Source organism: Bos indicus x Bos taurus, chromosome 26 (assembly GCF_003369695.1).
Source record: "Bos indicus x Bos taurus breed Angus x Brahman F1 hybrid chromosome 26, Bos_hybrid_MaternalHap_v2.0, whole genome shotgun sequence".
Taxonomy (NCBI): Eukaryota; Metazoa; Chordata; class Mammalia; order Artiodactyla; family Bovidae; genus Bos; species Bos indicus x Bos taurus.
In genome coordinates this window covers 29,184,512-29,209,885 of record NC_040101.1, presented here as the reverse complement: position 1 = coordinate 29,209,885, position 25,374 = coordinate 29,184,512, and the positions used below count along the sequence as shown (strand labels likewise).

The following is a 25,374-nucleotide window of genomic DNA, read 5'->3' as shown; positions in this document are numbered from 1 at the left end:
CTTGCTGGGAAAGCCAAATCAATTCTATTGCCACAAGTAACCATTACCCTCTCTCCCACTCTAATATACAACCTTTTGATTTTTTAATAATTGAACTTTTTGACTGTACCCTTGTGGATTTTCTGAGGTTCCCAAATTGAAATTTTGCTGCATTTACTTTAGGCATTAGTAGAAAAATCTGTAAGGGAGAGTGATAGAGAGAGAGGAGGCTTGATAACAAAGGCCTTTATCTCCAGAATTCTCTACAAATATAATACCTTCATTATGAATTAAGTTAATATTACAATGGCATTTATCCTTAGGAATACCCTATACTTAGAAGTTTTAAAAGTCTATTTTCATATTAAATAATCAGTTTGATGAATTTTGGTGAATGTATACACCTGTGTAACAGTCAATCTATGGAACATTTTCATTCCATTCAAAACTTTACTGGTGCCGTTACCCAGTCAATCCCATCCCCAAATCCAGTCCCAAGCAACCACTGTTCTGTTTTTATCATTATAAATTAGGTTTGTTAATCCTAGAGTTTCATATAAGTAGAAATGTAAAGTATATACTCTTTTTGTGTCTGATTTCTTTCATTCAGCATGTTTTTGAGATACATCCTTGTCATTTGGTATATCTGTAGTTTGCTCCTTTTATCATTGAGTACTGTTCCTTTGTCCCCTTCATGGATCACAGCCTTGTCCTGATGAAGGGGCTTGCGTAACTCAGTGAAACTACGAGCCACGCCACGCAGGGACACCCGAGACTGATGGGTCAGAGTGAAGAGTTCTGACAAAACATGGTCCTCTGGAGGAGGAAATGGCAACCCCACTCCAGTATTCTTGCCTGGAGAACCCCATGGGCAGCACAAAAAGGCAAAAAGATATGACACCAAAAGATGAGCCCCCCAGGAAAGGTGTCCAATATGTTACTGGGGAAGAGCAGAGGGCAATTATTAATAGTTCCAAAAAGAATGAAGTGGCTGGATGAAAACAGAAATGATGCTCAGTTGTGGATGTATCTGATGGTAGATGTATCTGGTGGTAAAAGTAAAGTCCGATGCTGTAAAGAGCAATATTGCAAAGGAACCTGGAATGTTAGGTCCATGAATCAAGGTAAATTGGCCGTGGTCAAGCAGGAGATGGCAAGATTGAACACTGACATCTTTAGGAATCAGTGAACTATAATGAAAGCTGAATGCCGAAGAATTGATGCTTTTGAACTGTGGTTTTGGAGAAGACTCTTGAGAGTCCCTTGGACTGCAAGGACATCAAACTAGTCAATACTGAAGGAAATCAGTCCTGAATATTAATTGAAAGGATTGATGCTGAAGCTGAAGCTTCAATACTTTGGCCACCTGATGCAAAGAGCTGACTCATTAGAAAAGACCCTGATGCTGGGAAAGATTGAAGGCAGGAGGAGGAGGGGACAGCAAAGGATGAGATGGTTGGATGGCATCACCGACTCAATGGACATGGGTTTGAGCAAGCTCTGGGAGCTGGTGACAGACAGGGAAGCCTGGCGTGCTGTAGTCCATGGGGTCACAGAGAGTCGGACACAACTGAGCAACTGAACTGAATTAAACTGAACTATAATGGATGGGAATGGGCAGATTTAATTCAGATGACCAGTATATTTATTACTGTGGGCAAGGATCTTTTAGAAGAAATGGAGTAACCCTCATGGGCTTCCCTGGTGGCTCAGAGGTTAAAGCGTCTGCCTCCCATGTGGGAGACCTGGGTTCGATCCCTGGGTTGGGAAGATTCCCTGGAGAAGGAAATGGCAACCCACTCCAGTATTCTTGCCTGGAGAATCCCATGGACGGAGGAGCCTGGTGGGCTACAGTCCATGGGGTCACAAAGAGTCGGACACGACTGAGCGACTTAACTAACTAACTAACCCTCATAGTCAACAAGAGAGTCTGAAATGCAGTACTTGGGTGCAGCCACAAAAGCGACAGAATGATCTCAGAGTTGTTTCCAAGACAAACCATTCAACATTATAGTAATCCTTAAGTCTATCAGTCCCAGCCACTGATGCTAAAGAAACTGAAGCTGACTGATTCTATGAAGACATAGAACACTGTCTAGAACTAACACACACACACACAATAAGATTTCCTTTTGATCCCAGGGGATTGGAATGTAAAAGTAGGAAGTCAAGAGATACCCAGAGTAACAGGCAAGTTAGGCCTTGGAGTACAAAATGAAGCAGGGCAAAGGCCAACAGAGTTTTGTTAAGAGAACAAACTGGTTAGAGCAAATACCCTTTTCCAACAACACAAGGGATGCCTGTACACGTGGACATCCGTAGAGTCAGTAGCAAAATCAGAGTCAGTACCAAAATCAGAATGATTATATTCTTTGCAGCAGAAGATGGAGAAGCTCTATACAGTTAGCAAAAACAATACCTGGAGCTGACTGTGACTCAGATCATGAGCTCCTTACTGCAGAATTCAGGCTTAAATTGAAGGAAGTAGGGAAAACCACTAAGCCTTTCAGGTATGAGCTAAATTAAATCCTTTATGATTATACAGTGGAGGTGACGAATAGATTCATGGGATTAGATGTGGTAGAGTGCCTGAAGAACTGTGGACGAAGGTTCATAATATTGTACGGGAGGCAGTGACCAAAACTATCCCAGACAAAAAGAAGTTCAAGAAAGCAAAGTGGTTGTCTCAGGAGGCTTTACAAATAGCTGAGGAAAGTAGAGAAGTAAAAGGCAAGGGAGAAAGGGAAAGATACACTCAACTGAATGCAGAGTTCCAGAGAGTAGCAGGGAGAGATAAGAAGGACTTCTTAAATGAATAATGCAAAGAAATAGAGGAAAACAGTAGAATAGGAAAGACTATAGATCGCTTTGAGAAAATTGGAGGTATCAAGGGAGCATTTCATGCAAGAATGGGCATGATAAAGATAGAAATGGTAAGGACCTAACAGAAGCAGAAGACATGAAGAAGAGGTGGTAAGAATACACAGAACTATACAGAAAAGGTCTTAATGGCCCAGGTAACCACAGATGTGTGGTCACTTACCTAGAACTGGACATCCTGGATTGTGAAGTCAAGTGGGCTGTGGGAAGCATTACTATGAGCAAAGCTAGTGGAGGTGACAGAATTCTAGTTGAGCTATTTAAGATCCTAAAAGATGATGCTGTTGAAGTGTTGTACTTAATATGTCAACAACTTTGGAAAACTCAGGAGTGGTCACAGGACTGGAAAAAGTCAATTTTCATTCCAATCCCAAAGAAGGGCATTGCCAAAGAATGTTGGCAGAGAATTGTGTGGCATTATCACACAGGTGCTCTCATTTCACATGCTTGCAATGTCATGCTGAAAATTCTTCAAGCTAGGCTTCAACAATATGTGAACCAAGAACTTCCAGATTCAAGCTGGATTTAGAAAAGGCAGAGGAACCAGAGATCAAATTTCCAACATTTGTTGGATAATAGAAAAAGCAAGGGAATTCCAGAAAAACATCTGCTTCTTTTACTACGCTAAAGCCTTTGACTGTATGGATCACAACAAACTGTGGAAAATTCTTAAAGAGATGGGGATACCAGACCACCTTACCTTGCCTTCTGAGAAACCTGTATAGAGGTCAAGAAGCAAGAGTTAGAACCAGTCTTTGCCACGTCAACTGTGAGAATGAAGACCATTCTCAGCAATCAGACTGTTGACATCCCAGAAAATGTCGACATTACCTTGAAGGGACGGACAATTATTGTGAAGGGCCCCAGAGGCACCCTGCAGGGGGACTTCAATCACATCAATGTAGAACTCAGTCTCCTTGGAAAGAAAAAGAAGAGGCTCCATGTTGACAAACGGTGGGGAAACAGAAAGGAACTGGCCACTGTTCGCACAATCTGTAGTCACGTACAGAACATGATCAAGGTGTTACACTGGGCTTCCGTTACAAGATGAGGTCGGTGTATGCCCACTTCCCCATCGATGTTGTTGTTCAGGAGAACGGTTCTCTTTTGGAAATCCAAAATTTTGGGGGTGAAAAATACATACGCAGGGTTTGAATGAGATCAGGGGTTGCCTATTCAGTATCTCAAGCCCAGAAAGATGAGTTGATTCTTGAAGGAAATGACATTGCATTTGTGTCAAATTCAGCTGCTTTGATTCAGCAAGCCACCACAGTTAAAAACAAGGATATCAGAAAAATTTTGGATGGTGTCTATGTTTCTGAAAAAGGAACAGTTCAGCAGGCTGATGAATAAGATCTCAGTGATCCTGCTGCAGAAACCACAAAGATGGCAAATGGTTCTGTGGACTCAGTTGTGATATTTTAAAGAGGCAATAAAAACTCTTGATTTGGAAAAAGAAAAAAAAAGAGTTAGAACCAGACATGGAACAACTGACTGGTTCCAAATTGGGAAAAGAGGACATCAAGGCTGTATATTGTCACCCTACTTATTTAACTTATATGCAGAGTACATCATGCGAAATGCCAGCCTGGGTGAAGCTCAAGGTAGAATCAAGATTGATGGGAGAAATAGCAATAACTTCAGATATGCAGATGACACCACCCTAATGGCAGAAAGTGAAGAGGACCTAAAGAGCCTCTTGATGCAGGTGAAAAAGGAGAGTGAAAAAGCAGGCTTAAAACTCAACATTCAGAAAACTGGCATCCAGTCCCATCACTTTCTGGCAAATAGATGGGAAAACAATGGAAATAGTGACAGACTTTTACTTTCTTGGGCTTCAAAATCACTGAGGACAGTGACTGCAACTATGAAATTAGAAGATGCTTGCTCCTTGGAAGAAAAGCTGTGAGAAACGTAGACAGTGTATTAAAAAGCAGAGACATTACTTTGCTGACAAAGGTCCATATCGTCAAAGTTATGGTTTTTCCAGTAGTCATGTACAGATGTGAGAGTTGGACTATAAAGAAGGCAGAGCACTGAAAAATTGATGCTTTTAAACTGTGGTGTTGGAGAAGACTCTTGAGAGTCCCTTGGACAGCAAGGAGATCAAACCAGTCAGTCCTAAAGGAATCAACCCTGAATATTCATTGGAAGGACCCATGCTGAAGCTGATGCAAAGAACCGACTCATTGGAAAAGACCCTGATGCTGGGATATGTTGAAGGCAGGAGGAGAAGGGGACAACAGAGGGTGAGATGGTTGGATGGCATCATGGATTCAATGGACATTCAGTTCAGTTCAGTCGCTCAGTCATGTCTGACTCTTTGCGACATGAGTTTGAGCAAACTCCAGGAGATAGTAAAGGACAGGGAAGCTTGGCATGCTCCAGTTCATGGGGTTGCAAAGAATTGGACACAACTGAGCGACTGAACAACAGCAGCAGCAACACATATGTTGTCAGATTTATTCCTGAGAATTACACATTTTTTAATGCTACTATAAATTGTATAGGCAGTTTTTTAAAAAAAATATATATATTAATGAAATTAGTATAGTGGCTACCCTTAGAGGGGCTAGTGACTTGAAAAAAGGAGCACAAGGCAGAGTTTGTGACCAAGGCACTAGTTACACAGTATGCTCACCTTGTGGAAATTCATCAAGCTATACACTTAAGGTTATGTACTTCTATGTATATTATATATTATACTTCACTGAAAATTAAAATAGAAAAGATATACTACCCAGTGAAATAGAATGATATATTTTCAAAAAAGAGAAAGCATAAGTCCAGCAGTGTCATAAATTCATGAAGAGTGTCGATTTACTGAGCACTTTACTCTGTGCCATGTGGTGAACTAAGCTTACTTTTCGTAGATGATTTTGAACTTCACAAAATCCCAATGGAATAGATTCTGTAATTAGCCCCACTTTACAGATGAGTGAAACAGAGACTCAGAGAAAAAATCAAGTTATTTACTCTATGTCACATAACTGGTAATTGAGGAGCTAAATTGAAGCCACGTCTTTCTACTCTAAGGCCAGTGCTCTTAAAACAATGTGGTATGGTGTAGTGGTAAAGGGTAACTCATTTGAAGTGATGATGGATCTAAGGTATATGCCTGCCTGCAATGAAATACTCTGTTTTGAGGGGCGGTGACTGGAGTGTATTACCAGTGGCCAGTTTGCAAATACATGAACTCTCGGTTTATGGTTCATTTCTAATAGTGTTTTATCTCCTGTTTATGATTGAATCATTGAAAGTATGAGAAAGTCTTGACTGAACTTTAACTCCTGCAGTGGGATAATCAATTTGTGAAATCCTTCAGCACTTTTATCTGTTAATAGTCTAATAGCCACTGATCAAAGCCTGAATCCCCTTATTTTAGTAATATCTGATTTGTTTACAGTATAAATAGAACACTTTCATTACCTTTTTGATTATTGTTCTCTGTGACTGACATTTCTGGTCTTTATCCAGGATACAATACTCTGTCATCCAACTCCAGTCTATTTCTTCCTTTAAAAGACAAATATATAAAAGATGATGAGAAGTTTTGGTTGTTGGAATGAGAAGTGGTGTTTGGTCAAGTTTTCCTTTTCTGAGATGCAAACAAATAGCCTACACAAAACAGCCCAGAAGTCCCCCAATGCCTGTGTCCAACAAGGTTGTTATTAATCATTTTTGGTCTTATATCATAGATAAAAATGGTATTTATGCTAGAAAACATCCAGCTCTGTCTACACCAGGGCTTGCTGTTCATAGTGTCTGTTCCTTCTGTATAAATAGAATGGCTCATGCCATTCCTTTTTTAAAAAGACATTTTTCTATTTATTTGGCTGGGCTGGGCCTTAGTTGTGGCACTCAGAGATCTTCAATCTTTGTTGCAGTGTATAGCATCTTTAGTTGTGGCATGGGAACTCTTGGTTGCAACATGTCGTATCTAGTTCCCTGACCAGGGATTGAACCTGGGCCCCTTGCATTGGGAATGTGGAGTCTTAACCACTTAACCACCGGGGAAATCCTGCTAATGCCATTCTTGAAAATATACTTTCAACTGAACTATCACAATATTGTCAACTGGCTGTATCCCAATTAAAAAAAAAGTTTTTTTTTAAAAATAAATAAATTTAAAAATAAAACAGATGCTACAGGAGATGTTTATTTAAGCACAGACAGACAGCTTCTAGAATCTGTGGTGGTTCTTTGTGGTTTATTAAAATATATCAGTAATATAATCTAGACCCCCCAAAAAAGGAAATATACTTTCAGCTATGTATTGGGAATCATTTGTAGAGAGGCCTACGTGTAGGAGTTAACCTGTAGAAATTAAACCAAATCTGTGCCTTTAATAGCAGAAGTTGATTCTCCAAATTTGGTACAGTTTGATGGCATATTCAATATGGCAAGAACTCCCTAGTAACTCAGGTCTTCTTGCCACATTGGGACTTCTTCAGACAAATATGCCAAAGATCCATCAAGTTAGTTTGAAAAGTATAAGTACCTAGCTGTACCTGCCACTTTGTGGTTATCTTCTAAAGAAAATCAACTTTCTTTAGAGTAGTAAAATTTTCAGTTGATTTCTGAATCTTCTCCTAGTGTTCCCCAGCTTCAAACTTGAATATAATCTTTGTCTCTCCCCCCACCCCAGCCTCATACCCTATATATCCAGTTGATCAGCAAATTCACTTGACTCTGCCTTCAAAATATACATTGAATCCCAATTATTTCTCACCACATCTATAGCTACCACTTAGTCCAAAAGATTGTTGTCTCTTCCGTGGACTACTGTGACGTAGCCAGGTAATTAATTAGTCTCCTGATTTCTATTCATGTCCTCTACAGCCTGTTCTCCACATAGCAATGATCCTTTTAAAAGGTTTCAGATCATAAAATGCTCAGGCTTCTAGGCGCTTCTCCATGTGATCTCTTCCTGCATAGCTTCTCATCGTCTCCAGGAGAGTAGCCTCAGTTTTTACATAGTGGCTCAAGGGTCTAAGGCAGAGTAAGCAGAAGTTGCCTAAGCCTAGAAGTCCCAGAATGTTACTTTCTCCGCATTCTTTTAGTCAAAGCCCAGATTCAAAGGCTGGGACAAACTATTTCTTGATGGGGGTAGAAACAGAATTCATGTTCAGGGAGGAATGGAGTCCTTTGTGACCAAATTGTTACATTGTGGTTTTTTTAAGTGCTACATAACAAATTACCACAAACTTAACAATTTAAAATAATACCTGTTCATTAGCTCACTGTTCTCTAGGTCAGAAATCTGATATAGCAAGACTGGGTTCTCTGCTCAGAATATCACAAGGCGGAAATCAATGTGTTAGTCTGAGCTGAGTTCTCATTTAGGGAAAGAAATCTCAGGTTGTTGTTGGCAAATTCAGCTCCTTGCCTTTGTAGGATTGAGGTCACCATTTTCTTGTTGGCTGTCTGCTGGGAGATGCTCTCAGCCCCTAAGGGTGATCGAATTCCTAGCCTGGTGGTCCCCTTCTCTTCTGCAACCAATTGGGGGGAAAAAAAAAAGTCTGCTTTTAAAGGACTGATATCATTAGGTCACGCCCACTGGGGTAATCTCCCTCTTAAGGTCCTGATTTGGGACCTTAATTAAATCACAGCAGTACCTACATGTTGGTTTGAATAACAGAGAAGAATTTCTTTGCCTGTCAAAATGGCATTATCTTTTCTATCCCTTTATCCTGTGTTATTTTTCTTCATTATTTGTATGGTAATGTTTTTAGCTTGCTATACCTACTGTGTTGTGAATAACTGGTGGTAGAAACTATGTTATTTTTGTTAAGTGTTGTATTCCTAGCACCTGGGACAATGTTTAGAACATTATAGATGCTCAACTAATATTTATTGAATGAACCAGTTAATATTAAAGACTTTATGGCATATAATTTTGATGACAACAGGATTTGGGAGGAGTGGGGAGAAGAAAAGGGTATGTTGAGTATTGATGTTATTTAAGCTTTATCTCTAAAGGTACCTGGGTCTCAAATTATTCATTGGCTTTTCTTTGCATGGAGGATTTCTTACTTAACTATTAAAAAATAAGTTGTGAGTAAGTAATTGTATAAATGCACAGTAACGGGTATATACAAGATAAGCAAATTAGCTTTTTTGCTTGCTAGTCATAACATGCTTTCATTGGTTTTCATCTATATATCTCCAAATAATGTTTTCCTATGAACTTTTGGAAATGGATGCCTTGTCATCCAACAGTATTCCTGATTTACCAATTTACTGTGGTTATTTCTGTGGCTTTTTCCATATAATTGCTGTTTGCAAACATCCAGTTACTAATAAAATAACAGAGTGAGCTCCATCAAACAGACATACATAACATAGCATGCCAGACTGGAAAATCATATAATTTCCCTTATTTCAATACTGACTGTTATATGTTTCTTTCAATCCACCTCTTCTGCAGACAAAACTTGCCAATGGCACTTCCAGTATGATTGTGCCCAAGCAACGGAAACTCTCAGCAAGCTATGAGAAGGAAAAGGAACTGTGTGTCAAATATTTTGAGCAGTGGTCAGAATCCGATCAAGTGGAATTTGTGGAACATCTTATATCCCAAATGTGTCATTACCAACATGGGCACATAAACTCATATCTTAAACCTATGTTGCAGAGGGATTTCATAACTGCTCTGCCAGGTATGTGTACAGGTGTTTGTAAGGCGTTAATTTGCCTGAAAGATATGTTACACTAGTAATCATACTGAATCTTCAGTTCTGTTTCTCTTTAAAAAATCTTTGTTGGCTTGATTTTTATGAACTATTTTAATCATACCTTCTTGGGATATAAGTACAAAAAAATCCAAGTCTGTAAAGAGACTCCTTTTCCCCCTCTCTTCTCCCTGTCTCTATTCACCCTATTTTTACTCACATGTAGGTTTAAATAACATCTTTTCTGAGGTGTTATCTGGTTTGAGATGTGTCTTTTATAGTGTCTTAGTTTTAAGGTATGTTAACATATTTGAATTTCTTTGGGAATTTATCAATAGAATATTTACTTTGCATGAATGAATAAGAAGCATTTTTTATTGAATATTTTAGAAAGAAGTGTATCTCAGGAGCCTTGTTGTGATATTAAGTATGTAAATTCCAGGCTTTACAATCTCACTGCTCAGTAACTAAATAGCTGTTATAAACTATTGCATATTTTTTATTGTATGTTTTTTAAAATGTATTTGTGCATACACACACACACACACACACACTTTTGAGAGTGCTGTGGTTGTTTCACTGAATGCTTAATGGTGATTTGGGATACTCCGTAGGCATCAGTATTTGGGGAAAATGATGTATCAGGAAAATACAAGATTCTCACCCATGTTAAAAGTCTGGTTTTTTTAAAAAGTAGTACAAAAATGAGTGAATTTCTAAAATATAGTCTATCTTTTTTTTTTCAGTAGTTTCCTGATTGTAGCACTTACCAGAAATTTATAAAATTCAAAAATGTTCAAAATGTAAAAACATTTTCCAGAACCCTGCCATTCAGAGAGAACTACTAGTGTGTTCTTAATATTTTTCCTAGGTGTATATATTTCCCTCATAAGTGTTTGCAACATTTTTATTCTTACTATATCCTCTTACTGTGTTTTCCTAAGTGTTGGTTCTTTTAAAAAACAATTTTTTATAGTATTGTATATTATTTATGATGGTTGAAACACATATTATTTAAACCCTTTATTGAACAGTTCAGTTCAGTCACTCAGTCGTGTCCAACTCTTTGCGACCCCATGAACTGCAGCACGCCACCAACTCCCAGAGTCCGCCCAAACCCATGTCCGTTGAGTTGGTGATGCCATCCAACCATCTCATCCTCTGTCGTCCCCTTCTTCTGCCCTCAATCCTTCCCAGCATCAGGGTCTTTTCCAATGAGTCAGCTCTTTGCATCAGGTGGCCAAAGTATTGGAGTATCAGCTTCAACATCAGTCCTTCCAATGAACACCCAGGACTGGTCTCCTTTAGGATGGACTGGTTGGATCTCCTTGCAGTCCAAGGGACTCTCAAGAGTCTTCTCCAACACCACAGTTCAAATGCATCATTCTTCTGCACTCAGCTTTCTTTATAGTCCAACTTTCACATCCAGACATGACCACTGGAAAAACCATAGCCTTGACTAGATGGACCTTTGTTGGCAAAGTAATGTCTCTACTTTTTAATATGCTGTGTAGGTTGGTCATAACTTTCCTTCCAAGGAGTAAGCATCTTTTAATTTCATGGCTGCAGTCACCATCTGCAGTGATTTTGGAGCCCAGAAAAATAAAGTCAGCTACTGTTATCACTGTTTCCCCATCTATTTGCCATGAAATGATGGGACCGGATGCCCTGATCCTAGTTTTCTGAATGTTGAGCTTTAAGCCAACTTTTTCACTCTCCTCTTTCACTTTCATCAAGAGGCTTTTTAGTTCTTCTTCACTTTCTGCCATAAGAGTGGTGTCATCTGCATATCTGAGGTTATTGATATTTCTCCCAGCAATCTTGATTCCATCTTGTGCTTCATCCAGCCCAGCGTTTCTCATGATGTACTCTGCATAGAAGTTAAATAAGCAGGGTGACAATGTACAGCCTTGAAATACTCCTTTTCCAATTTGGAACCAGTGTGTTGTTCCATGTCCAGTTCTGTTACTTCCTGAACTGCATACAGATTTCTCAAGAGGCAGGTCAGGTGGTCTGGTATTCCCATCTCTTTCAGAATTTTCCACAGTTTATAGTGATCCACACAGTCGAAGGCTTTGGCATAGTCAATAAAGCAGAAATAGATGTTTTTCTGGAACTCTCTTGCTTTTTCCATGATCCAGCGGATGTTGGCAATTTGATCTCTGGTTCTTCTGCCTTTTCTAAAACCAGCTTGAACATCTGGAATTTCACGGTTCACGTATTGCTGAAGCCTGGCTTGGAGAATTTTGAGCGTTACTTTACTAGCGTGTGAGATGAGTGCAATTGTGCGGTAGTTTGAGCATTCTTTGGGATTGGAATGAAAATTGACCTTTTCCAGTCCTGTGGCCACTGCTGAGTTTTCCAAATTTGCTGGCATATTGAGTGCAGCACTTTCACAGCATCATCTTTCAGGATTTGAAATAGCTCAACTGCAATTCCATCACCTCCACTAGCTTTGTTCGTAGTGATGCTTTCTAAGGCCCACTTGACTTCACATTCCAGGATGTCTGGCTCTAGGTGAGTGATCACACCATCATGATTATCCGGGTCATGAAGATCTTTTTTGTACAGTTCTTTTTATTCTTGCCACCTCTCCTTAATATCTTCTGCTTCTTTTAGGTCCCTACCATTTCTGTTCTTTATTGAGCATACAGTGTTCCCTTGGCATCTCTAACTTTCTTGAAGAGATATCTAGTCTTTCCCATTCTGTTGTTTTCCTCTATTTCTTTGCATTGATCGCTGAGGAAGGCTTTCTTATCTCTCCTTGCTATTCTTTGCAACTCTGCATTCAAATGGGTATATCTTTCCTTTTCTCCCTTGCTTTTTGCTTCTCTTCTTTTCACAGCTATTTGTAAGGCCTCCTCAGACAGCCATTTTGCTTTTTTGCATTTCTTTTTATTGGGAATGGTCTTGATTCCTGTCTCCTGTACAGTGTCACGAACCTCCGTCCATAGTTCATCAGGCACTCTGTCTATCAGATCTAGTCCCTTAAATCTATTTCTCACTTCCACTGTATAGTCATAAGGGATCTGATTTAGATCATACCTGAATGGTCTAGTGGTTTTCTCTACTTTCTTCATTTTCAGTCTGAATTTGGCAATAAGGCGTTCATGATCTGAGCCACAGTCAGCTCCTGGTCTTGTTTTTGCTGACTGTATGGAGACTGCTCTATACAGTCTCCATCTTTGGCTGCAAAGAATATAATCAATCTGATTTTGGAGCATTTAGGTAGTTTAAAATGTTTTTTCCATTATAAACTATGCTGTGGTGGTATTCTTGCCTGGAGAATCCCAGGGACAGAGGAGCCTGGTGGGCTGCCATCTGTGGGGTCGCACAGAGTTGGACACGACTGAAGCGACTTAGCAGCAGCAGCAGCAGCAGTGGACATTCTTATTCATCTTTTGGGCATCCTAGGAAAAAAAATACCACAAGTGGGATTCCTATGTTAAAGAATTACGAACATTTTTAAGGCTTCTAATACATGTGCTAAACTGTCCTCTAAGAAAACTATACCAACTTAAACCCTCCCTCAAAGCATTTTACCACTTTTTTTAATCTTTGCCAATTATATCTTTTTAAAAATTTGTTTTTCCAAAATTGGAATTTAAATTGCCCTTTAAAACAAAAGAAATGCCTATTTATATCTTTGAAATAAACATTTTTAAGCTGAATTTGTATTTACATCTTTTGTTAAATAGAATAGATTTCTGCCCATTCTTCACTCATTGGATTTTATTTTAGCCATAGGCAAGCAGTTTTCTTTGTGCAATCTGTGTGTACCTCATTATTGTGCTCTCCCCAATCACTGAGACATGTTACAATCTCTAGCATATACCACTAAGAATTGAGCAGGAGATGATTAGACTTGTGTATTCTTTGCCTAATACTGATCTCTGATGTATATCTGCTGACCACTTTATAAGATACTAAATCATCAGTCTAATGCTTTATGGCCACTTTAACTTATGAACCTACACCATCTGGCTACATTTAGTAAACCAAACTACTTCAAAAAATGCCTGTAATCCATTAATGTAATGGGTTTGTTTGGAGTGTTAGGTGAAATTACTTCCAAAGACTTATTATAGGGACATAGTGAAAGATCAGGAGCAATTTGATGCTAGCCACTAAAAACACAGGAATGCATTTTGGGAACTTCTGATAGTATAGAAAGTTCAGTATAAAGATGGAGAAATTGAACCATTACTGTACTTTGTATGACAAACTAATTATTATATCTTTAATTGGCTTATAGTCATGTTTCTTTAATAAGAATTAGGTGATGAATGCCTCCATCTGCTTGTGCTTAAATATGAACATGTGATGCCAGCCAAACAAGATCCATTTAATGCTTTCTTTTCCAAATCTGTTGAAGAATGTGACTGACATCCATATAATTTTTATAATTAAAATAATGTTTAAGCACATTTAGATTGTTGCTAATGGCGTCCAAATGTATCTTTGTATGATTCAGGGGAAAGAAACAAAATGAAATGTGATATTATCTCTCTTGCTTGTTAAGTTTGTGCCTAAGGTAATCAGAGTATCAAGGAATCTTTCTGCACTATTTAAGTCTTTAGCAAATCTCTGATACGTTACCTGTAAAGAGAAATGACTTTGAATATTTTTTGTCTCACTGTGAATTAGAACAGCAGCCAAAAGGTCTGTTAATATGAACATCCTATTTTATGGGATCTGTTCCTCTGAGGCCCCAGTACAGATTTGGGTGATAGAGAATTTTAATTGGGAAGCCCACCCAGTTTACACAATCCAAGATCTACTTACCCTGTTTTTCTCTGTATATCCTACAAAAATAGTCTCTGAAATTCTAAGTTGTCTATTGGTCTGGGGTTTGTTTTGTTTTGTTTTTTTTCATTTTTGGCCAACTGTCATTTAGGCTTTATAGCCACAACTGTTCTCAAATATACTTTTTTAAACATCTAAAATTAAACTCGAACTTGAATATACCTCTCAGTCCTTCCTCTTGGGATGTTCCTATACCAACCTATATTTTCTTTTTCTCTCCTTTCTGCATGCCCAGAATTCTATAGTCCAGAACATTCTGACTTAGTGCCTCTCCCACAGTACATTTAAAGGATATTTCTTTTACCGAACAGCTTTGGAACTGCAGCAGTAATAGAAACAGAATGAGAAATGGACCTAATATAAAGAATTGGGGTAGAGATGGGGGGGTCTGAATCACAGAGTTTGAGATGCCATCCATAGAACATCCCCTAGTGCTGAAATCCATATAGATAGATGTGAATTGTTTTCTGGAATCCTTTTTATTTTTAATGTCTTGGGGGGTTTGCTGGTTGTTAGTTTTCACTTCCTTATCTAAAGGAAGATGGAAAATACTGTTCATTTCTGTAACCTTATAGAAAAATTATTGACACTCATTTTAGCCAAGTCTGTTTGAAAAAGAAACTGGACCACACTAGGGACAGTGATGTGCCTTCATAGCAGAATAAATGCTGTTCCTGTTTAAAGGACTTTCTGTTAAAAAAAAAATCATTCACCACCATCCATGTCTTTTTTTTTTTTTTCTTTGCCTCCTCTCCCCACCAAAAGCTCGGGGTTTAGATCACATTGCTGAGAACATCCTGTCATACTTGGATGCCAGATCACTATGTGCTGCTGAACTTGTGTGCAAAGAATGGTACCGAGTGACGTCTGATGGCATGTTATGGAAGAAGCTCATTGAAAGAATGGTCAGGACAGATTCTCTGTGGAGAGGCCTGGCAGAACGAAGAGGCTGGTGAGCCTTTTAACATTCTAACTCTTTAGAGAGCTGCAGGATCTGGCCTTTCACTCTCTGGAATGCAGTATTATTGGGAACCAGCAAGACCACTTATCTTTTGATACACTAATTTTGCTCTTTTATAGCAAAAAGTGTTAAATAGTTGTTCATGTACTTGGCAGTTTTTCTTCTGACCACTCACTCATAAGTGATACCAGTTCAGTTCAGTTTAGTTGCTCAGTCGTGTCCGACTCTTTGCGACCCCATGAATCTCAGCACGTCAGGCCTCCCTGTCCATCACCAACTCCCAGAGTTCACTCAGAGTCACATCCATCGAGTCAGTGATGCCATCCAGCCATCTCATCCTCTGTCGTCCCCTTCTCCTCCTGCCCCCAATCCCTCCCAGCATCAGAGTCTTTTCCAATGAGTCACCTCTTTGCATGAGGTGGCCAAAGTACTGGAGTTTCAGCTTTAGCATCATTCCTTCCAAAGAAATCCCAGGGCTGATCTCCTTCAGAATGGACTGGTTGGATCTCCTTGCATAAGTGATATAATAATGTGTTAATGCTGCTTTGCAAACAACGATTAAAAAAAAATACTACCAGCCCTCCTTTTTGACTATTTTCTTTTTCAGATTTTTTTGTCTTGAGCCTTAGCCTGTGGTGTTCTATCAACTTTTTAATCAAAATTATTTTTATGCCCAACTAGAATAAGAACTCAAGCCTTCAGAAAGAGAAGAAATTGGAATTTAGTATAAATCATTGTTTCTTTTTAAGACTCTTAAATTTTCTCAAGATTTTTTTACTGCTTAATCCTGAATCCTGTAAGACATTATGTAGTTACCAGCCTGAGAGCAACAGAATTCACCAGTTTTGTTCTTATTCTTTTAATGTAATAGTACCATTTCTTTAGAACATCTGGAAGAGGTCTTCTATATATAATTTTCTCTTGGATGATTCTCTATAATGTCATTTTTAAAAAGTTGGGTGTGAATACTTCATAAATAAAATAAAGGTGGTGACATATTAAATATTTTAGTTGATAGTGATGCACCAGCAGGCATGTGTATGCTCAGTGATATCCTGAGCAATTAATTTCATGAATCATTTTTCTTGGATCATGAAGAGATACAGAACAGTTAAGAATGGAGGATCAGCTTTTCTTAACAATTTTTCATAAAAGCATAGTTGGCTCCCTTTTTTTGCATCTTTTAAATTCATTAATGTACAATAAATATAATGACCTCCAAATATTATACCAAGTAATTCAAGGGATTTCTGTTATTCTGGCTATTAGAAGGTCTTTAAAATTTCTCCCAAATTCAGTTAAATTAGGAAGCAAATACCAGGGAATTTTTGGCTATAAAAAATTGCATAAATGAAAATATATTATTATTTCTTCTTCCAAGTATGTTTCCCTTACTTTCACTAATTTCACTGTATGGAAGAATGGAAACCTGATCTTTGATAACTTATTTCATACTTTGGAAATAAACTATATTGTATAATAAAGTAAAAGATTATATAGATATATGGAATTCAAAGTCCATCATTTTCTTAAGCATGTTAGGACTAGCCTTAGAAATAGAGGAGGCAGTTGCTTGCTTGGGAAAATTTTAGGGCAGCTAGGAATATTCCTCTACCCTTCGGGGGGGGGGCGGGAAGAAAAGAAAATCTTCTCCAAATAACTCCTGACCCAAAATTTCACTTGTAGAGATGCATTCTCATAGCTTATAAAGGTTTTGTTCCCTGTTAAAATGTACTTTGTTCCCATTTGGACTGTAAATGACAATAAACCTTTATCAGATGTTGGGACTTTACAGTCTCTTTTTGAAGGCAGGGAGAGTAAGAAGTAGATGGGCAAATCTTGACAGATATGTATGAAAATACCAAAGATAAAAGGCTCCAGAATTATGCTTAGGGTTAATTAAACCCTAAAAGAGGGTTTAAATCCTTAAAGAGGGTTAAAGATCTCTTGTATTAGTTACACAGAAGAAAAAAAAAAGATCACCGAACAGGTGGCTTCTTGGCCTTTTAAAAGGATATGTGAAGGTATAGCTGAGAAATAATTTAGGATCAGCACTAATTATCACTCTTTCTCCTATTTCTTCAACTACAGAAACCCATTCCTGCTCTTTTGAGTATCCTTTAGAGTTCTGACTGTATTCCTTTGTCTTTGGCCATATATATCACCTTAGCTTGATACAGATCCCTGAGATTTCAAATATTTGTTCACCCCATGAAGACTGCCTTTATTATCCCCTTGACAGTATGTGGCTGCTTATGTTTACGTGTTGCCTTTCTTCCTGTGTTAGTAGTTCTTCCTCACTTTAGAAAACAATAGTCTGTAATCACTTTTTCATTTTTCTCTTGCAAGTTGTCTTACTAAGTCTCCTTTGTCAATAAAGCCTTTCTGTTATACTGCCTCTCCCCAAATGCTGTCTTTGAGAACTTCTTCCATTTCCTTCAACCAAAAATAAATAAATACAGTTTTCTAAAAAAGCTTTGAGTTTAATTTCCACTCTACAGTTGTATTTTATATCTAGATGAATTTGACAGTCTGCCCCTAGGACATGAACTCTTATTTTCTCTCTTGAATAATACTGAAGATGCTCTCTCCGCTTAGTAATGGTAACTCTTAAAGTGTAATAAAAGACCACTTGGGATAAGTCCATTTTCTTAATCAGCAGATCACATTTTATGATAGCATTCTGAATTTAATATTTAGCATTTATCATGTCCTCACACTCTTAAAAGTACTAGGCATTTCACATAGAAGTGGTCCCTGTTGTCAGAGAGCTTCCATCGTGAAAGGTTTTGACTTATAAAATAGATACAGACTGAAAAACCAGTTTTCAACACTTAGCCATCCTTTTTTGTAGCACCTTTAACTTGAAGAAATTCAGATGCTTTAGCATGGCAAGATAAATACTGTGGGATAGAAAATGAAATCAGAGGTTTACATGATTTCTCTTTCCTTAGAATGTAGAGATAGTTTCATTGTATATGAAAAAAAAAATCCTGGGGTCCCTGTGTGCAATTGCTAGAGGTTAAAAAGAGGATAAGAATGAGGAATGGTGAGCTTTGAGAGACAATACAGTAGTTAAGAGTGTGACCTCTGAAGTCAGACTTAGATTCAAACCCTAGGTCTTCTCACTAGCTGTGTGACCTTGGACAAGTTGCTTAGCTTCCCTGACATTTGATTTCTTCGCCTGCCAAATGAATATAGTTATTCCTAACCTCATTAAAGGATGTCAACATTGAAACTATTAAATTTAATTATTAACCAGATCTTTTGGGGGAGCGGGGGGGCCTTGCTATCGTGGCTTATGGGATCTTAGTTCCCTGTCCAGGGATTGAACCTGGGCCTCTGGCAGTGGAAGCACTGAGTCCTAACCACTAGACCACCAAGGAGTTCCCTAATAACCAGATTTAGGACCTCTTCATTGAAAATTTGTTTGCCTACAATGTATTTATAGAATAATTATTGTTTAGAAAACTGTATCTTTAAGCCTGAATTATTCCCAAATGTGTCTTGTTTGTCCCTTTCTTTGTGTTGGTGTATCATGCTTCTTGCTCCTATTATAGTCCCTTTAAAAAGACAGTTATTTTAGCCTCTCTGCTGTGGATTTCCCTTTCTGTATCAACACAGAAGTCAGAGCCAGCTACCTTCCTGATAGGAAATTTTCTCAACTAATTTTCAAGGTGTATAATAGGAAGAGGGCAGGGGAGAAGTGCTCCTGGAGACATTGAACAATTAATTATATTGTAATGGAGCTATAGAGGGAGGCGTGGATGACTGGCCCAGAGAAAACATGATTTCTCTGGTGCCAGGATTACACTCAGAGGCATTTCTGCCTGTCTCCACTTTGCAAGGCACAGTGCCAGTGAGAACAGCAGTTAGTACACCCATAGTGGGGTTTACTAGCTTCCACACCGTGTTTGGTGGGTTCTTAACTTCAGGATGAGGAATTAAATTTTTTACCCAGCAGGAAGTGATTGCCATTTACTGATTTTTTTTTTGTAGTAAAGATCTAGCTTGGGATATGAGTATTCCAGAGATGTGCTGTCATAAGGAAGGAGATCCTAACAAATGTTGCTCACTGGAGTCAAGGAAAGGCAATAAAATCCATGTATGTATGTACATAGCCAGGAACACACCTGTGAAAGTCGATTTTATGCCTTAGATTTGACAGCACAGTGCTGTCAGGCATTTCTTTTATTTTTTTTTTTCTGCTTTCGTACTTGCTGCTGGACACTCCTGTGATCCCTTTGTTTTCTGTTGAAATTGCTCCTTTTAAAACATACCAGCAGCCTGGGTGCCTGAGTCACCAATACACCTTTCCACATATAACTGGAGACTGGTAAAAGTTAACTCTGTGACAGAGGCATTCCTGCTGCCCACAATGCTAGGCTCCACTACACTGGCACAGCTTTACTCAATGAAGGGAAGTCTGTGGGGCATGTGCCTAGTTCAGAGTTTGTAGTTATCACCACTAACAAAATTTTCATAAGGTAAGGCCAATAAGTCTGTCTCTGCAGAGGTCTGTTAGTCAGTTAGTCAGAATTGTGACTATACACATTCCATTTGTCTATTGACATAATATTCCTGAAGGCCTGACACTTTGATGTCCTACACTAGAAATCATCATGTTTTACTCAAAAGCAAATCAGTGTTGGCAGAATTCATTTAGCCCAGAAAGTTGCTTGTTAACATGGGAGCAACTTTCAGGAAGTTGCTCCTGAAATCAGGTTTAACTTCGCACTTCTCTAGGCTAGTTATGGAGATTATATGGAATGGTAATTGTGAAAATGCTTTGAAGAAATAGGAGGTTCCTTGTAAATGTATTGGGGGGGTTGGATATGATTTTTACTGAGAAATATTTGTTATTTTTTAGGGGACAGTATTTGTTCAAAAACAAACCTCCTGATGGAAATGCGCCTCCCAACTCTTTTTATAGAGCACTTTATCCTAAAATTATACAAGACATTGAGGTAAGAATCTGTATATTTGGGTATTTGCCAAAAACTAGAGAATCATCAACATTCTTCAGTAACAGCATTGTTACAACAAATCCATTAGGGTTTATTGATGTGGGTTAAAAATCAATTTCTTTACAAGTGAATAGGGTAGGTAAAATATAGTAAATAACCAGGCAAAGAAATTTAAAGCTTTTGAAAATTGTTTATTGATAGATAAATAGGTAAGAGAGAAAATATGATAACAGAAGTGGAAATGTTTAAAAGTTGCACTTATAAACCATTATTCAAATATCTTCTGAATTGAGTCTCTGTGGAAGTTCACTGGTAGAAATGCCACCTCAGATGTAAGATGAGCACTGAGTAGGTAACCTCATGTGGTTCATAGCTTCCCCTCTGTTGGTGAACAGTCTCTCTCCAGAAGGTTTATTATTTAGTCGAACGAGTTACATACAGGAGAGTTCTAGGAAATAAATCTTTAATTACTTTGCAAATGAAAAAATGTTTTAAAACATTAAATAGAAGCTTTTTTTAAAAATGCCTTAAGTTCTGTATATCCAGTAAAGCACTGAGCATTTGTCATTGGTTGCCATGAAAATCAGAAAAGAGTTTAGTTCTAGTCCTTTCCTAATTACTACTTCTTTACCATTCCTTCTTCTCAGACAATAGAATCTAATTGGAGATGTGGAAGACATAGCTTACAGAGAATCCACTGCCGAAGTGAAACAAGCAAAGGAGTTTACTGTTTACAGTATGATGATCAGAAGATAGTAAGCGGCCTTCGAGACAACACAATCAAGGTGAGGTCTCTTCAGTTATGGGGAGGTAGCTGAAGGGGTAAGGATGACCACAGTGTAAAGCAACCCAAAGCAAAAACTCTAAACGATATTTCCAGAAAGTGAAAGTTTTAGATTGTTTCTAGTCCGAAAGCCAAAATCATTTCCTTAAGAGAAAAATGCCTGCTTCTCCCCAGAAGCTCATACATATGGATAGTGCTAGGGTTAAATTCTCTCCTTGAAGTGCACTGAATGGGCTGTTACTCTTTTGGGCCCTCACATAATTATAGGCCAACCCTGTTCCTGAATGAAAAGGATCAAGTCTGCATTATACTGAAGCCACATATGTAGAAGTGTTTAGCTCTACCTGCAGAAAAGAGTGCATTCCACACTACTCTGGGCTTTGATTCTTTGGGGGAATCAAATACATAATAGGGCCTGCAAGTCTCTGCACCACCCCATTATCATGGTGATCAAAAGGATCTTGTTTGCCATCCTAGATCTGGGATAAAAGCACACTGGAATGCAAGCGGATTCTCACAGGCCACACAGGTTCTGTCCTGTGTCTCCAGTATGACGAGAGAGTGATCATAACTGGGTCGTCGGATTCCACGGTCAGGTAGAAACTTTCAAATGATCTTTTGAACTCTGAAATATCAGATTCACTCTGTTCTGCCTTAGATAGTGATTTTGTTTGTATCTGCATGAACACAATTATGAAACTTCATAACCAAAGAAGAATAAGCAATCAGCTCCCCCCATCACTGTGTCAGTCTAGAACTGGAAGACTTGATTTAGGAATGGTTATGGTAAGTTTACATTTTTGTACATTTAAGAAACTACATATTCTGTTTTAGTTTGGGGGAATTATGTATTATAGAAACTTGGTAAACTTTGCATTTTTTACAAAAACTACCTCACAGGGGAATGACATGAATGGAATGAAGCCTTCCTTTCAGGTGGTTATAACTGTAGTACAGGCATGCATTATCTCCTTTAAAATGTATACAGGTGAGCAATACTTTCTCTTGCCAGCCCCTCCCCTGCTGTCCCTGCAGTTTTTAATTGCAAGCTTCACTCTGGGAGGGGCCTTCAATTTCCAGAGGCGTTAGTGATTTGATGACACAGCCATTATGCTGCTGGAGTCCAGTGTAGCTTGAGTTCTGGGTACCAGCAGAACTGCTGGAAACCTCTGTTAGGAATTTTGCCTTGAGCTAAAGGATTTAGCAAACATAATGCATCAAAAGTAACTTTAAAAAAATAGGGAGAAAAAAAGCAGTTAACTGCATTGTTAGATTCTCTGAAGTTAAATGTTTACCATTCCGAATTATCCTCTGTGAATAGAAAAGGCTATTCGTGTTTTCTTGTCTTTTGACTTAAAGACATAGCAAATTCAGTTCATAGAGTTATCAGCATTTAACATTTATTGGTGCTTGTGGAGTGCCTCAAGGAAGCTTAAAGATTGTAGAGGCTAATATCGTTTATTGGACAAGGGAAAAAATTATTTTTAAAGAGAGAGGGTTAAATTGGAAAAAAATAAAATGTGTTGTAAAAAAACAAAGTAAGTATACAAAATGAGTGATGAAAGTAAAATACACCTTCACAAAAATTTCTCAAGCTATCTAAGGGTCCTGCACTCTGCTGTGAAGCCCGTATTTATATTGAGGTGGCTGGTCTTGATCCCTACACTCATTCAGAGCACAGAAATCGGGCCTTATGTTTAGAGTCGAGGTAATTTTACGCCTTGATCTGTGTGGTGAATACTAAGGCCCAAGATCATCAAGCTCAAATCCACAGTACTAAGTCAGTCTATTACAGAAGATTCTTGGCCTGAATCAGTTCTAGGACCCGAGGGCTATCTGTGGGACCACCAACGCTGCAGTTATTAGCAAAATTCCCACCGGTTTAAAATGTATCAGATTAAATGTCAGAAGGTTTATGATAATCTTGCAGTTTGGGACCAATTTGCTGGTGATGGTCGCTGCACCCTCATTTCAGCACCCTGCAACTAGCCCAGATTTCAAGTTCTGTGTCTTAAGGATGGCATACTGGCAGTATCCCATCCCCTTCCTCTTCCCGCTTTCCCAGTCCAGTCCTCTAACTACCACTTCCCCATGGCCCATCAGTAGACTTTACCTCAGCTCAACTTTAGAGCTACAAAAGGAGAGTAAGGTATACCATTAACTGTGAGAAATAGGGTGGAAGGGGTGGGCAGTGAGGTAATCCAGTACTTAAAATGGATTGTAGCATGAATTTCACCACAATCTCAGATAACCGTAATATTTTTGTTCCAGGGTGTGGGATGTAAATACAGGTGAAATGCTGAACACATTGATTCACCATTGTGAAGCAGTTCTGCACTTGCGTTTCAATAATGGCATGATGGTGACCTGCTCCAAAGACCGTTCCATTGCAGTATGGGATATGGCCTCCCCAACTGACATCACCCTTCGCAGGGTGCTTGTCGGACACCGAGCTGCAGTCAATGTTGTAGACTTTGATGATAAGTACATCGTTTCTGCATCTGGGGATAGGACTATAAAGGTAATGAGGCATTTTTCAGTAAGTCCCCACCTTAGAATAGGGGAGTTCATATGGATATCTTCTCAAGGACAATTTTATATTTAACCCTCACTGTAGAATACTTAATATTTATTTAAATCAGATACTAGTTTATGTAATGAATGAGATAGATCATGTGACAATTTGGGTTAGGTTTTTATTCCTGTAAATAATGGTGAGTATGAAAAAGGCAGGGGTAATTTTAGGTTCAAGATTTGTCTGCAAGGCGAGACTAACCCCATAAGAGTACATCAATCTGAGGATTTCTCATATGATAGCAACCAGCTACAAATTAGCCCTATATTACTGTGAATTAAACTTGTCATTTGGGGTTTGATTTGGATTGGTTTAAGACGTTGAATTTCCCCTACTAGTTCAGTCCCATTTCCTGCTTCCCTAAAACTGCAGTTGCCATAGATTTTACTAATAAAAGCACCAAATCAACAGCCAATGCCATTTCTGTTTCAGGTGTGGAACACAAGTACTTGTGAATTTGTACGGACCTTAAACGGACACAAACGTGGAATTGCCTGTTTGCAGTACAGAGACAGGCTGGTCGTGAGTGGCTCATCTGACAACACAATCAGGTGAGCAGCAGGTGCCCTTGCCCAGAAGGGATCACTGTTATCCTGCCGTTTATTGTTTGTGCACAGACCAAACGAATTGTCGACTGTGTTCTGTTTATAATAAAACATTTTTTAGTTTTCTGTGGCTTCTTACAGGTTAAAAGTTTGCCCCAAGCAGAGAGACAGCACAGCAAAGTCTTTTGTTGATGTGTTTCCTTCCTGTAATAGTTTTATCACCAGATAAACCTATTTAAAATGAACTGCTTGAATGAGGAAGTGAGCGAGAAAAATAAAAATGGAAGTTGAAGGCTCTTCCCTAAATGTCTCCTGTCTGCAGTTGATAAGTGCTAATAAATAGCTAAAGGGCTTTTCTCTTTGCCAGTGTTTTAAAAAAAAGAAAAAAGATTTGTTCCCCTACTAGAAGTTGTACAATTTTGGGTTTTTTAGCATTACATAATGGGCCAGGGAGCTACCAGTCTTTGAAATTATGAACAAATTATGAAGAATCCACAAATTGAAGTACTTTTTGTTGTGTTTTCCCTTCATGAAAATGAATGATGCACAAATGCATAGAATTTGAAAGATTTATCAACCCTCTCCCCTCCTTCAAAGCAAGTACTAAAGGAATGAAAAAGCCATTGAAATAACGACAGACAGATATTGTCATATCTAAGATTAGCATTCCTAGAAATCATGTGGATTAGTCAGAAGGCATACATAATTCAAATTAGTATATAAAAATGTTTGAGAACTTACTTTGCATTTCTATTATATGAGAAAACTGTCCGGAACAGTGGGGTGAAAGCTGAGGGTGTCCTCAGTGACAGAGGTACACATATTTTGTGAGAGCAGGATGTCACCGTTCCTGCATCTCATTCTTACTCAATTGTGGTTTCCGAAAACATTATGTTTCTTGGCTTGGCCCTTTCCTTCTTAGGCAACTGTGTACATTAAATTCATCTTTTATATTCCTTGGTGACCCTGATTACAGGTTTATATGAAGCTTGATGCTTTAAAAATATTCACAACATATTTGAACTTAAATCGTACATTTTTCTGCTTATATGGCAGAAAGTAAATAAATTACACTGAAAGTAATACATTTGTATATGAGTGTTGATTGGTTTTTATATTTTGGATATTTTAAAAGACATATGATATATGTTATAACATTCCAAGCTTAGAAAAGAATGCATGGAAATTCACTCAACTCAATGT

The 25,374-nt window shown here is 38.4% G+C and overlaps 1 protein-coding gene and 1 pseudogene across 15 annotated transcripts in view; both read left to right on the top strand.

Moving 5' to 3' along the window:
- BTRC (beta-transducin repeat containing E3 ubiquitin protein ligase) overlaps positions 1–25,374 on the top strand; it is a 175,756-nt gene that overhangs the window by 137,952 nt on the left and 12,430 nt on the right. For all 15 annotated transcript variants that reach the window (XM_027529288.1, XM_027529286.1, XM_027529283.1 and 12 more), the window contains 7 exons: positions 9,290–9,521; positions 15,105–15,291; positions 20,171–20,267; positions 20,915–21,052; positions 21,529–21,647; positions 23,323–23,572; positions 24,059–24,177. In XM_027529288.1, the coding sequence (XP_027385089.1) occupies positions 9,290–9,521; positions 15,105–15,291; positions 20,171–20,267; positions 20,915–21,052; positions 21,529–21,647; positions 23,323–23,572; positions 24,059–24,177 (1,142 nt within the window). The remainder of the gene's footprint in view (positions 1–9,289; positions 9,522–15,104; positions 15,292–20,170; positions 20,268–20,914; positions 21,053–21,528; positions 21,648–23,322; positions 23,573–24,058; positions 24,178–25,374) is intronic.
- Positions 3,580–4,351, top strand: LOC113884614 (annotated as a pseudogene).